Genomic DNA, 14,851 nt, shown 5'->3' with positions numbered 1-14,851 from the left:
TCCCATACCTAGAAACTTATACAAGAGAAAAAGAAATCATGGTTCTTTAATGAATTGGTTTACTCTATTGTTTCATTATTTATGGCTGCAAAGTAGTTGAGAAAGAGCTTAAATTGAAGCAACGAACAAATCAAGGCATGAAACATATAGCATGTGAAGGGGAAGTCCATTCACAAACACATTGATACAAACCTAACATTGATCAATAGAGCTTTTCGAACAATCTTTCGACTAGGAATTTTCTCCCCACAATCCTGGTACAATAATTTTCGGATTAAAAACAATGCATTGAGAGCATGTTAAAATCTCTGTAAGCAAAAAAAATTCAAATCACTAAATAAAGTACAACATGCTGATTGCTGAATGATATAATTCATGTGTTAAACAGGAACAGCAGGCCTGAGGGAGATGAGTGCTTTCTTAATTCTCTCAAAAGAAGCTTGTAAGGTGGTGAGGGATGCCGCATATGATATCCGAATGCAGCTATCGTCCCCGAACGCATCTCCAGGGACTAGTGCAACCTGTCAATCATTACAACCACTCTTTGATGTTGGATGATCTTTAATATTAAAAACAATATTCAGCCACTCCCTATAATATTGACAAAACCAGGCCTAGCAATTTTTAATTAATTTAAAAAGAAGTGCCCTGAAACAGTATTCAATGAAGCATACCTGACCCTCGTCCAGGAGGTATCGACAGAGTGATTCTGAATTTTCAATTTTACCAAAACCTTCAACTTCTATTCCGTAGTAAGAACTGAAATCAATGAATAGATAGAAAGCTCCCTGCAAACAAGTAGTGCAAGTAAGAAGTATGTTGGTTGAACTTGACATTGAAGAAAATGGGAAGCACATAAACGAGTTTTTTTTCTTTGGGGGGGGTAATAAGTAGGGTTTGCCCAATAAGAGATTTTGCGCCAATTAGCTTACCTGAGGTTCAGATATCTTAACACCTTCCAATTCTCCAAAGCTTTTAACCAAGAAATCTCGACGTTCCCTGAAGGCTTTCACCATGGAAGAAACTACTTCCCCACCAGCATAACCCAAGCCTAATGCAGCAACTCCTGCTTTTTGTGCTATACTACTAGCTCCTGAAGTGGACTGAAAAACATAAACCAAATTAAGGTTTTGTTTTCAACATATCGATTAAAGTACTGAAATTACACTAACTAATACAATAATGCTTTGATATGCATAAAATACATCAATTTCAACCTATTGGCACTAATTGACATATTGGTTTTCCATTGCCTTGTACTGTATGAGATCAGTAATTTGAACCGTTCTTAATATATCAATTTCAATTGGTTGGACATATACAAATGTTTAGATGTGTCTATCTAGCACAGTCAACTCAAGCTTACTCAGCATCATTCTTCTTCCCTTAACACTTGCAAACCAGGATAAGCAAAACGTTGTCATTATGTTAGTTAATAAGTTCTGATTTTCTCCAAAGACAAGCAGCTTTAGCCTTTCAAGCACAGTCCAATAATCTTATTCCCAAGACATGTCTAACCCCACCTCCCATTCTAATTTGGCTCAAATTTTATCTTCATTCGTTGTTTTAGGGCTCAAAATTTTATGTCAAAACATGATAATACTTTGCTAACATTTGGTCAACAGATGGTTCAGTATTTTATTGACTTCAACGATCACAATATGCAAGCTCATCTGATGGCAGCATCAACCCTCCAGGAAAATACAATGCCTCTAACTTGTCAAGTATGAGTAAACATAAGCCCCAGTAAAATAACATTAATGCAAGCACATTCAGATAATTGACCAGTATAAGTCAGAGATAAGTAGTGGCTGCATCTGCAGTCCCCAATATACCACACAGCCAATCCAAGAAAAAGTGCCAAAATTCTGGTCATTTTCTATATCAGACTGGAAACAAAATCCACTTGATCTCCAATAAAGTTCTTCCCAGAGTTTATTACAGGCAAAGGCAATAGCATTACTGCACTAATGGACGAAGGATGTAGTTTGCTTTGCCAAAAATAAAAATGATGAGTATGATGCAACCTACCTGACTCTGGATTTTATTACATGCTGCAATAAAGTTCTTCGGTCCAGCAATATATCCAAGTCGCCATCCAGTCATTGCAAAAGCCTACATATTTCATCTTCAAAATGTCAATCCTCAAAATGACCACTAAAGGAACTACACCAAAGCTAAGCATGGAAAATTCATCAATTAAGTAAAAGGAATACTTAACCAACATTTAAATGCAATTGAGTTACCTTGGAAAAGCCATTGACTGTTAAAGTCCGCTCCCACATGCCTGGCAATGATGCAAAGCTTGTGTGAGTTGCTGGTGCATAAATTATATGTTCGTATATTTCATCAGATAGCACCTGAATAAGCCAATTACAAAAAAGCTCAGTGATTGAGTATCCACATAGCAGGTTTGAGATTTCAGGCAGGTGTGAGATTTCGGGCTATTTAATAGTACCAGAAGCCTGGGATTCTTTGCTACAATTTCTGCAATTTTTTCAAGCAGTTTCTTAGGGTAAACAGATCCAGTTGGATTTGATGGGGAGCATAGAATCAACAATCTTGATTTTTCAGTGATATTAGACTCAAGGAGCTCTGGGTCCAATAGAAAATTGTCAGAAATGAGTGTTGGAAGAATAACAGGTGTTGCATCGGCCAGCCTCGCCATTTCCGGGTAACTCACCCAATATGGAGCAGGAATTATAACCTGAAATAAATTAAGTGCTCATAATCAAGTCGCCTCTTATTACTCTACTTGTTAGAAGCATGATTCTGAGTGCCTAATTAAGGTTACTATCAGACATACATTGGAAGAAATATCTAACACCATGAACAGGAAATAACCATTCTAGCATGCAGGCAAATATTATAATATTTACAAATTTTATATCATTTTCTTATATATAGAGGTTATTTTAGTTCATTTGGCTTTCTATCCCCACTTTCTTGACAAAGCAAGCTAATATTTGATCTATTTCATGCTGAGCATTTCAAATCTATATGGTATTTCTGATTGCCTAAATTTGTAACCCAGCAACTTTAAGTTAAATATGTACGTTGTGACTGAAACATTGATAGCATAATCAATTAAGAAATTTGGTCTATGACTAATTAATGATCAGATCATCGAACACAACTGTAAATTCTTGTGAAAGAAAACTGTAAATTAAACAATGGATGAGTTCGAAACATGAACTTCATGGGGTATTTGAATTTGATTATTCTGAAAATTACAGATGGATGCATTCAATATATGAAAAAGTAAATAAGTTATACAGTAGAAGACACCTTTGATATTCTTAGATGAGAGTAAGGTTTTCAAACTCACCTCTCAGAAACAATGGTTTTTGAATGTAACATTTTCTTACATATTGTAATTATTAGCGCAATTATACTAACAAATGAAATTTAAATGCTTTATTCCTATTCATGTTCCAAAAAACAACTAATATCAACTGTCTTACTCAACAAATACCCAACTGTAGGACAAAAAAGATCAGGCATAGTATTTGTGTCCACGTTTTATTCTTGTTGATGGAACAATAAATCACTGGAATGGGTTATAGATACCAAGAATATTCACTCAATTCAAAGGTGACTATGTCATCACTAGAAAGTCCCCAGTTCTATGAACTTTTGTGATTTGAATATAGAAAGAAAGAAAGAAAGCAAGATAAGTAAACATGTTTCAGCATTGGGTGAAAAGAGAAATAAATCTACAATAGTAATTTCACAACAAGGTCAAAAGAGGTTGGGGAGGATTTCTTAACGCATATTTCCAGTACATTCTATGGTAAAGATTGCCAAATAGAAAAACTTTACCTCATCCCCAGGAGAACAAACTGCAAGAACTGCTTGAAGGATACTCTGTTTAGCACCATTACTGACCACAATTTGGTCAGGTGTATAAGAGATACCATTCTCCTCTTCAACAAATTAAAAGAAAATACATAAAAAGAACAAGAAAAAAACATGAGAAACCATGCCTCATCCTACTCCGAAGGTAAACACACATCAAGTTTACAGTTCTAAATCAAAAAAGCACTTGCATAATATATACACTTACCTTTTAGCTTATGACAGATTGCTGTACGAAGTTCCAAAGTACCTGCATTAGGACTGTACCTTGTGTAACCTTCACGAATAGCATTTATCCCAGCCTTGCTTTCCAGAAACAACAGAAGAACAATAAATTAAAATACTTATTAGTGGAAGAAGAGACTCTAAACCAAAAGAGGTCAAAACTTAAAAAGAGAAAATAACAAGAAGGACCCAAAATGCACAAGAAAAAGAAAAGCACCTCAGCTATAATGGCTGGTGTATCAAAATCAGGCTCTCCGGCAGCCAATCGAATAACAGGGACACCAGCTTGTGCAAGAGCAGTTGCATGATCAGTTATAGCCACTGTCTTTGAAGGCTTCACAGAGTTAACTCTGGGGCTCAAAGAGATGTCAACTTTCACTTGGTTAGAGCTGCTACTCTCTGCCTTCGACATTGCACTTATTCTATATAACTGTTGTCTTGAAGTCTCAACAGATCTGCCAAGAAGCACATACAACTAGACAATGAAACTCTCTATTAAACTGGTGCTCCTTCTCCCTTTGGGTGATAATACTTTTCTGTAATTTTCACACAAATTAACAAATGCTTGCACAACATGTTTAACCTTTTTTTAATCTTTAAATTGATAGATAGAATTGCTTGCAATAGTGTCACTAACGGAAGTTTCTTAATTTAAAATAGTTGTACAACTTCAATGAATCAGCTTAAGGAATGAGGCAAACTAAAAGTAAGGACACTTCTCTTTAGACTTGTAAAAGCAAACTACTACACAAAATTACCTCCACAGCAATTTGTCCTTACTTATTGCCAAGATACCCTTTTAACTGCTGAAAAGATCTTCAGTCTACACTATCATCTTGTACAGAATAAATATTATATTAATTACCAGCTGCTACTCAAAACAATTGACTGATATTTGAACATATTGACGCAAAGGATTTTGACATAGCAACTGCATGTACTAAAAATCTCGAAACATAGACATGAGATCTTCAGAAATTCAAAACTAAGGCTATCTATTTCAAAAAGACTTAATCTTTGTGGAAAAAGAGTAAAAATTGGAATGGCAAATTCTAGTACGAAAGCTAACAAATTTAAATGACACAACTGATGACCCAGAAACAAATTTATGGTATTGCTCCAATGAACTGAATAGACAGAAGATACGATTTGTTAAATGCAACCACAACCCAAAATTTGTTCCACTAAGAATCAAATAAGAGACAAGGAGCAGGAAAGAACTTACTTGAAGGAGAGATTTGAAAAAGAAGGCAAAGAAACGGAAATAGAGACCTTGGAGGCGGAATTTGATCCCAAAAATGGGGAAGCGAAGCCAACACGGGAAATGTTTGTTGAATTATGAAGAGAAATTGCCATTTGAATGAAGATTCAAGAGAAGATTCTGGTCAAGAGATGGAAGCTGTTGTTTCTCATCCAAATAAATAAAAGCAAACCCAAAGCTTAATATAAACAACAAAAAAGAAGATGCAAAGGGGTTGTTGGAGAAAATGAAGATGGAGAGAGGTTGGTGGAGAGGGGGGTTGGTAGTGGGACTTGGGAGAAAAGGAAAATGAAGGAGTTAACTAGAGATTTTATCACCAGGACAAATACAATCAAACTTTGCAATTTTTTAATTATTTTTTTAAATAATAAAAATTTAAAATGCACTTGAATAATTATTTTAATTAGAAAATATTTTCGTAAATTTAAATCGTGATACTAATTTAATAAATATTATTTTATTATATTAAAAATATAACCATATGAACGAGTCCCTTGTTTAAATTTTATTAGTTAACTGAGTTGAAAAAAAGAAATATTAATTAAATGCACTTCCTGTTCAAACTCAAGATGTAAATTTTTTAGTCAAATATTTTGAGTCATTGAGCTAAAAGTTGAGTTCATAAATACTATATCTTGAATATACGGGATAACATAGATCAAAAGAGCGGATATGTGAAAATAAAATACAAAATGATAATAAAATGAAATGAATGTTGGAATACTAGAATTCAGGATATGGCTTACTTGGATTTCTGATCGTCGATTTGCAATGCAGAGCGATGAGTTTTTGGTGGGAAGGATAAAATAGAGGACTGGAGGTAAGATATTGAGAGAAGGGAAAGAAGCAGATGTTGGCGGAGGAGTGAGATTGGGATTTTGTGGGAAAGTGGTGGTTTGTTTTACTATTCCACCGTCACTCTCGTTGCGGTGCGAAGAGGTAGAGTGGAATATTAATTTTACATCTTTACCTCTACTTTCATGCTCAATCAAAAATTTTTATTGAATCAAACTGCTCTTGGTCTCTCTCTATTTAAATGCATTAAGCTTAGAGTGATAGTCAAATGCTTAAAGAATTTTGTAATTTGGACACATTCAGAACTTCCAGTTGAAACACTTTTTCGTGTCTAATTTGGGTGAGAATTTGAAAATCTATTCAAATATTGAAACATCAATGTCAAAATGCATCAAGAAAAATTCTAAAAGTAAAGAGAAAGTTATAAGTTCTACATTAATGGATAATTTTGACGCATTTTCGCGTTTGAGTCATATCTCCTAACATATTTGGAGTTTGGAGTTGAAATTTCTACAATGAATGTATAAGATGCAAATATTCAATCAACTTTCTTGGATTTTTTTCCATTAAAAGTCATCAAATAAGATGTGAAAAATGACTCCAAAAGATGACAAAAAAGTGGCCTAGCGATTTATTACTAGCAAGTCTTTTGCATTGTCATTTTCCTCCTCACAAACCTTTTCTTGTTAGTGTTTGTTTGTTTCTTTATCCTGTAAAATCTTAAGTTTCTTATATTTAATACGTATTTTTCGTATAAGTTTGAGTTGTTTAATTTTATTATATTATTCTAAATTTTTAATGCTGAAATGAAAGTGTGAAACTCTTAACATATATTAAGGTAAATTATATACTCATCATTTGAGCTAAAATTAATTATTAATCACATGTCATAATTAAACTTGTAAACTAAGATTTTTCTTTCGTTATAAACAATAAATGGCACAATCAATGCTTAGATATTTACCTTGGTTTGTTGTAAAAATATATAAAAAAAAAAATCGGCATAATAAATATTTGAAATTTTTTTTATAAATTTTGAAGTTATCAAATGATCATAATACAATATGTTATTTTTGAATTAAACGTTGAATTTCCATATTGCATCATCATTTGCTTATGGATTCATTTGTTAAACCCTTACACTTATTGGACAATCATATTGGACCCTCGTTTGATGGACATTATTTTGTTTATGGATTCATATGCTTACTTATTGAACTTAAATTGTTAAATTCTCCAATTGGAACTTTCATTTTGTGTGAATTCTAATTGTGTAATAACATTGAGTACCAAAATTTAATCTTAATATGACCCCAAGAGTGAATCATCCAATCTCAATACATTTTCTCCTAAGTATTTGTTTATTTTATTTTTAGTTAAATTATTCCGTTGATTTTTATTTTATTTACTCCTACTTACATTTTCGACACTCATTTCAAAGTTAAAATTTAAATATGTTCTAGTATAATACTTGAAATATTGTAAGTTCTAATCAATTCTCTTATGGATCGAATTCAAATTCTCAAGATTTTATTCCTTAAATATAACCTACACTTGAGTTATAGATTTAGAAAATGTCTGTCAAATATGGGGTAGTATATTGAAAGACAAAAGATAAAAGGATTTTTGGGATTTTGGTAAACTTTTTCTCTCTTTGTTCTTTGTGTATCAATAAGAAGAAGAAACAAAGTTGGGGGTTGGGAAAGAAGTTTTAAGAATCAAAATGGGAGGGAAAATATTATGAATGTACCTCTTTCTAGACTGTTTAGCTCTTTTCCTCTAGTCTACACGACACTCTTTCAGGTCCATGTGTTAATATGTGTCGGAATTTAACACCATTAGTGTAATGACCCGAATTTTACCGTTACCGAAAAAGTGTATTTTCGGGTCTCCGTTTCTGAAAAATGGATTCGTAAATATTTATTAAAAATATTTACAAGTAAAATGAGTGGTTAATTAGAGTTTAATTAAGTGAATTTAATTTAATTAAGAGTAATTAAGTAAAAGGACCAAATTGAATAAAGTATAAAAGTTAAATTATAGATTAAAAGAAAATAAAAAGGACTAAAAGGAAAATTATACAAAAGTATAAATTGAGGCGGTTTATCGTGAAAAAATCTAAGATTTTTTTTTATGTTTAGTATATTATTATATTATTATATTATTATATAATAAAGATATTTTATGTTTTAATTATATTATATTATATTATATTATATTATATATATAAACTAAAGAAGCAAATGAAAGGAAATAGAAACAGAATGAAACGAAACAGAGAGCAGGGGAGAAAAAGAAAGAAAGAAGGGGAGAAAAGGAAAAATTTAAGGTTTGAAGCTTTAAGTTTTAATAGGTAAATCAATCAAGCCATTTTTACTTAATTTTGATGTTTTAGAAGATTTAGAACAAAGTTTTGATGAAATTAAGTTGATATTTTGATAGTTATTAGATCTCTAGATATTGTCCATGTTAAATAAAATGATGAATTAAGGACTAAATTGATAGAAATTCAAGTTAAAAATGATACAAGGATTGAATTCTAAAGTGATTCATAAGTTTTATGCTTTAAGGACTAAATTGAAAGAATTTTGAAATTATGATTTTATGATGAAAAATAGATAATTATGTCTAAGTTTGGTTAAAAATTGAGTAGAAATAAAGTATGAATTAAGATAGAAAAGTAAGTGAATTTAGTTAGAATTAAATTGAAATTAAAGTAAATCAACAATTTGTACTAAGACTATTTTGGACAGCAGTAGTAGTCTAAGTTTGAAAAATCACCAAAAATTGTAGAAATTGAATTAGAGGATGAATAAAATATGGAATTAAATATTATTGAGTCTAGTTTCTTATAGAAGAAAAGATATAAGCAATTGAATTGTAAATTATGAGATATAATGAATTTTGTGAGACAAGGTCAGAATGAATTCGGGTTCCCCTGTTCTGACTTTGGAAAATCACCAAAAATTGAATAAAAATAAGTAGAGGCTTAAAGTTATATGTTTAGAATCCCTAATGAGTCTATTTTCAGGAGAAATCAACGGAAATATTATCCGAGTTCTGTACTGTGAGATAATTAATTTTTAGTGAAGAAGGGACGAAACTGTCAGACAGCAGAATAGGGGTGAATTTAAAGAATAAACTGTACTTAATGGCTAAACCAAAAATTCTGAAAATTTTATTGTAAGAAGATTTGTGAGTCTAGTTTCAGGAAAAATTAGCAGATCTTAATTTAGAATTCTGTAACTCAAGATATGAATTAGTAATGTATTAATGATTATGAATTGTATTAATTTCGTAGTCAATGTGGTTTCGGAAATCTCGGCTAAGAAATGACAAGACAAAGTCAACGGGAGTTAGCTCGAAAATTACGGTTTGTATTTCTATAATCCGAACTTAGTTATTATTTGTTATATTTATATACATATGGCAATTGTTAGTGTTAGAATTATGATGTTTTACAATTGGAATGGATTGATTTTGGTATGCAATGAATTTATTGAATTTATATTGATTGAAATTATTTTGATTGAATTTATATTGATTGAATTATATAATATATATGATTTATGTAGAAATTTGAATATTGAATGAATATTATATTGAAAAATATATTGATTGGAAATATGAGGAAATTGATATGAATATATGAGATTGTGATATTTGAATATTTGATATTGAAAAAGTGAATTGAATTGTATTGAATTATGAATTAATGTGAATAATTGAAATATATTGTTGAATTGAATGAAATTGTATGAATTGTGAAAATGGGTGAATATATGTGATTATAAGAATGGTATATTGATGAAAGAATTATTAAATTGAGAAAGTGAATGAAATACCCTATTAACTAGTTGGGCTGAGTCGGATATAATTGGCATGTCATAGGATCTGGAAGTGTACGGGATTTGCCGGCTTTATCGATCAAGCACTTTATGTGTCGTATTTCAGGCACCTCGTGTGTCGTATCAGGCACCTCGTGTGTCGTATCAGGCACCTCGTGTGTCGTATCAGGCACCTCGTGTGTCGTTTTAGGCACTTTATGTGTCGTATACTGATCAGGTACTATGTACCGTTTTAGGCACAATGTGCCGCATTGGTGTGTTTGGGTTGGAATCCGTGTATCCGTCAAAGTCCGGGTTTGTTAATAGGGGTAAATAAGTGAAAGATAAATCGAATAAATTTGATTGATCAAGCTATTGAAATGAAACGAGAAATTGAATTGAGAATTGAAAATTTAGATATGAAATTGAAAATATGAACCAAAGGTTAATGAAATGATTGGAGTTCGAATTGATGATATATGATGCCACTTGATGAATTGAAATGTGATTTGAGATATATGAATTGTATGTATATACTGAAAGCTATCGAGGATAGTAAGTTGATATGATATAAATGAAATTGATGTTATTGAAATGAATTAAAATGGAATATGATTGATAAGTGTATAGTTGAATATAGTTTAATGATATTGAATTGTGAGTAAATTAAGGAAAGCTATACCGAGTAGTAAGTGAAAGAATGGAGTAAATAATAATGGATTTAGTTAAGAATTGAACAATTATGTTATTGTGTTTATTATATGATTTGTATAAAATTTATATGGTAAGTAGTTGAAATTTATCTATGAATAAATAATTGAATAATTGTAATTGTTATTATGATCTTAAGTATTTGTTATATTATTAATTGTTCAGATTATAGAAATACCACTGAGTATACCATACTCAGCGTACGGTTTGTTTCCGTGCGCAGGTTAAGTAAAGATAGTACGTTGAATCAGCATCCCAAGACGATCCCGAATTCATTAAGGTAAAGTATGTTGAGTATTGATAATGGCATGTACCCAGGATGTTTAATGAGAGTCATTTAGGTTGTAAAAGTATTGATGAAATGAGTAAATTATGGTTGGCAACGGTATGTAGTATGAATTTTGAAATTTACTAAAAATTCGTAGTGATTCTAAATTAGTCTCGAATTGAATTTACTGTTCATATTGGACCGCGAGGGCCCATTAAAGGGACGACATCTTAAAACTAGGATGTGTGTGAATATTTATTTTAATTAATGACTGAAATTGGACTGTACTGACTGGTAATGTCTCGTAACCCTGTTCCGGTGACGGTATAGGGTTAAGGGACGTTACAATTAGATCTGAGTACCAAAAGTTGGATAGAGATATTAAATCAAACAAATTGAAAATACATGTGCCAAATTGACAATTTTGTTAAAGTATAAAGGTAAATCTTGAATTATCCCAAAATATACTTATATAGTAATATTTTTAGTTTTTATACTAAGAGTTAAGTAATTAATAATTTGGATAGACATTACTTAAAATGAAATTATAAGTAATATTAATAATATATTAAATATAATATATTGATGATTTCATTATTTATTTTAAGACATTAAAAAATTTATTTCAAATAATTAATGATTTCTTTGATTCCATTGAAAAACTCAATAGTTTTTTTCTATGAAATCCAATCATTCTTCTTCGCACATGGCACTAGTTTTTATTCTAATTATCAGATTCTCTATATACCTGATCAAATTTGAAGATTCATCTAAAGTGAGAGAGTTTAACAAAAATTATAGGGTCAAAAATTAGATTTGAACAAAAAAATAAAGCTCATTTTCTAAATAGACTAGGCCACATGTGAGATTTTTTGGCCCAAGCCTAATTTGGCTTGAATCAGTCTAAACTTTTTTTTCTACTGTTTTATTGGCATTTCATTATTATATTGTTATTATTTTATTTTTATTGTTTAGATATTGTATAACTCTATACAACAAACCACAAGCAGTTCTAATATTTAATAAAGAAGCAATAAGATTGTTGATTTAGAATACAGGGAAAGAAGGAAGCCATAAAAAAATCGAAATGATGAAATACAAAACAATGTTATACAAGGCGATTGAGTCTTAGTTCAACTAGCATGGGTATTGCTACCAATACAAAAGGACATGGGTTCGAGTGCACTGAAAGGCATTATTCTCCTATTTATGTGTTGGGGAAGGACTATGAGTAATTCTAAGTATTGTGTCAAAAAAAGAAGATATGATCTGAACCTATAATGCATGAAACCACCATATTATGCTCTCACCATCTTGATGCCAAGATTGGAATTTTTATCAACATAAGTTCCCTTGCTAAATTGTTGTCTAATGCACAGTTTGTTATTGACATTTTTGGGCCTTAGGTGAAACAATAAATTGAATCTTTTTAAAAAATTATAATATGTAATATAATAAAATTGAAATTTTTTGGGATACTATGAGAAAAAACATTTATGTTGAAAATTTAAAGCATTTAATTTATTTATTTAGTCTGAATTTTTTTCCTACATTAAAAATTAAAAAAATAATTTTTGGACCCTTTCTAATTTCAATTTTAGATAATTACACTCTCAAACTACCTCTAAAGTTGGGCTACTAATGGAATAGAAATCAAGTCCAATATTCAACCCAACATGAAAAGCAAGAAAAATTTAGGAGGAAAGGAGTGGTAGGTGAATGAATAATTATTTAATCTACCAAAAATTTTAATTTAGTAACTTAAAATAGTTGTAATCTCATACATACGAATGTTAGTAAAGAAGTCTTTGTAATTAATAAACTAATGTCGAGTAAAAATAAAAGAAAAATATAAAACATTTACCTAAACTAAAATTAAGGGCTTTTAGTAGGCTTTTTTCAAGCAAAAGGGCTTTAATAGCCATGTAGGGACTAAAAGTGATATTTAAATAAAATTCTTCTAATAATAATAATTTTAATATTCAAACTTTGTCCAAAAATTTAAAAAAAAAGAGAAATCCACTTTTATTATTACCACAATTTCCATTTTTGGTTCCAACAATTAATAAGCAAAAACATTTTCAATTTAAAAATTATAACAAAAACAAGAAGCCCTTCAATTAATTGTTTAAGCAATGGTGTACGAATTTTTTTTATTATTAAAGAGGGTAAAAGCTATTACATAGCAATCAATTTAAGAAAAGATAAATCAATAACATCCTCATGCAGCACGTTCAAAGCAAAATTAAAAAGTTGGGATTAAGGGTAAAAGTCAATAATCATTCTTTCTGCGGCATTTGCTAAGCAATCTGTCATCATATTGTATTCTCGATACACGTGCCTAATACCAATATCTCAATCTCAACACAACATGTCTCCGATGGCATGAATGGAATACGAATCCGGCTGTTATATCATCAGAGTACCCTTAATATAATGCAACGCTTTCAAACAAATTATTTCTAGTAACACATCATGACAATCATGGATTATCCTAAACCATTATCAGGATTATCCAGCTGACGAAGCACTAAATCAATCCATGTTAGACAACAACGGCCTTGAAGATTTGACACAACCTTGTTTTTTCCACACTTTAAACTCACGCTTGGTTATCTCATGCATAGATGTACCAACTCTTCTCATTGCATGCACGAGATCTTTTGAAGAAAAAGCAATAGAGTGGCCCACTGAGTTGTTGTCATCATCCTCAATGATCACAGCTGCGTGATTTGATTCTGGTAAGGTAGCAGCACTAATAATGACCAGATTGAAATCAGGTGGAATTCAAGACCCATTTCCCTTACTTTCTCTTATCCCACCTCCTTGGATCGGTCTTTCTCAATAATAAATTATAGCTCTTTTTTAGTAACCTTCGTGATCGGCCCAAATTATAATTTTAAAAAGAAACTATTAAAATCCTCAAAATTATTTATTAAGCAAAGAAAATTATATGTTCATGTGAAGGAGCCGGCACATGCAATCAATTTAATCCAGTCATACTTCAATGATTTTGAATGTCAATAATTCGAATTTAATAAACCAAACAATCTTTAAAACATGATTACAACAAACTACAAGTTAGGTTTGGTTAGTCAATTTAATACAAAATTTATTTAAACTGGCCCCTTAATTGTAATTTTTTCTTTTTATAATCAACGACAACAATACACCATTGTTAGAGGGATTCACGTCACACGTATTCACATTTCTTACACAATATTTGGTTGTTTAAAATTCAACTAATTTCGATATTACTGATTGAGTCTTAATTCGATTAGTATGTTCATTATTGTTAATGTAGGAGTATGTAAGTTCGAGTGTACTGAAGTGCATATCCTCCTATTTATGAGTTGGAAATGGACTATGGATAGTTCTAGCCAATATAATCAAAAAAATTAATTTCGAAATTTTCAAATAATTGATAATTAATATTAAATGAAATTCGAACTAGAAATTAAAAATATTTTTATAAATACACTCAAAAGGATGTCCTTATTTTTAATTTTGAATATAATCAAATACGAACAGATGGCAACTGGCCAACAATATATTGTAATGACACCCACAAAATCTGAAAGAGAAAAAAAAGATGCCTACAAATATATAACATATATATTGGTTAAATTCTACTATCAGTCCTTGTATTTTGTAAAAGTTGTGGATTTAGCCTCTACCCGAACAATAGTATTTGATTAAGCTTAATTATTAGTCTTGTACTATGTGTACAATTTTAAATTTAATTCATATTCTCTTATTGGATCATTCTAAGTTCTTATACTTTTCGAATCTCGAAAATTCAGTCTTGATGCAAATGACAATTCTTAATCTATTAACTGAATTTTTAGTGAATAATATGTAGAACTAACAAACTATCATGACATTTCACGTCAAATTTTGAAAATA

At 30.7% G+C, this 14,851-nt stretch overlaps 1 protein-coding gene and 1 long non-coding RNA gene across 3 annotated transcripts; one reads left to right on the top strand and one right to left on the bottom strand.

The window, feature by feature from the left end:
• Window positions 1-169: 169 nt before the first annotated feature.
• Window positions 170-6,359, bottom strand: LOC108464392 (bifunctional aspartate aminotransferase and glutamate/aspartate-prephenate aminotransferase). 2 transcript variants are annotated; one of them, XM_053024388.1, is made up of 10 exons: window positions 6,091-6,359; window positions 4,301-4,538; window positions 4,067-4,160; window positions 3,823-3,926; window positions 2,459-2,707; window positions 2,247-2,360; window positions 2,032-2,115; window positions 933-1,103; window positions 675-788; window positions 170-521 (listed from the first exon to the last, which is right to left on the bottom strand). In XM_053024388.1, the coding sequence occupies exons 2-10, from the start codon at window positions 4,493-4,495 to the stop codon at window positions 381-383; spliced, it is 1,266 nt and encodes a 421-aa protein (XP_052880348.1). In that variant the 5' UTR covers window positions 4,496-4,538; window positions 6,091-6,359; the 3' UTR covers window positions 170-380. The 2 variants fall into 2 exon arrangements, with proteins under 2 accessions (XP_052880348.1, XP_017620161.1); XM_017764672.2 differs by lacking the exon at window positions 6,091-6,359 and adding an exon at window positions 5,309-5,677.
• Window positions 6,360-8,367: 2,008 nt separating this feature from the next.
• Window positions 8,368-11,112, top strand: LOC128286951 (uncharacterized). The gene is made up of 3 exons (XR_008277640.1): window positions 8,368-8,492; window positions 9,441-9,512; window positions 10,901-11,112. It is a non-coding gene; the product is annotated as an uncharacterized LOC128286951 (long non-coding RNA).
• Window positions 11,113-14,851: the final 3,739 nt, after the last annotated feature.

The sequence above is a fragment of the Gossypium arboreum genome, chromosome 13, assembly GCF_025698485.1.
Source record: "Gossypium arboreum isolate Shixiya-1 chromosome 13, ASM2569848v2, whole genome shotgun sequence".
Lineage (NCBI taxonomy): Eukaryota > Viridiplantae > Streptophyta > Magnoliopsida > Malvales > Malvaceae > Gossypium > Gossypium arboreum.
This window is presented reverse-complemented; position numbering and strand designations above follow the sequence as displayed.

Coding starts and splice junctions, on each gene's coding strand:
- LOC108464392 (XM_017764672.2), bottom strand. CDS start 5,439: ATGGCAATTTCTCTTCATAATTCAACAAACATTTCCCGTGTTGGCTTC. Junction 4,161..4,300: donor CACCAGCCATTATAGCTGAG/GTGCTTTTCTTT, acceptor CTGGAAAGCAAG/GCTGGGATAAATGCTATTCG. Junction 2,708..3,822: donor TTTGTTCTCCTGGGGATGAG/GTAAAGTTTTTC, acceptor AATTTATTTCAG/GTTATAATTCCTGCTCCATA.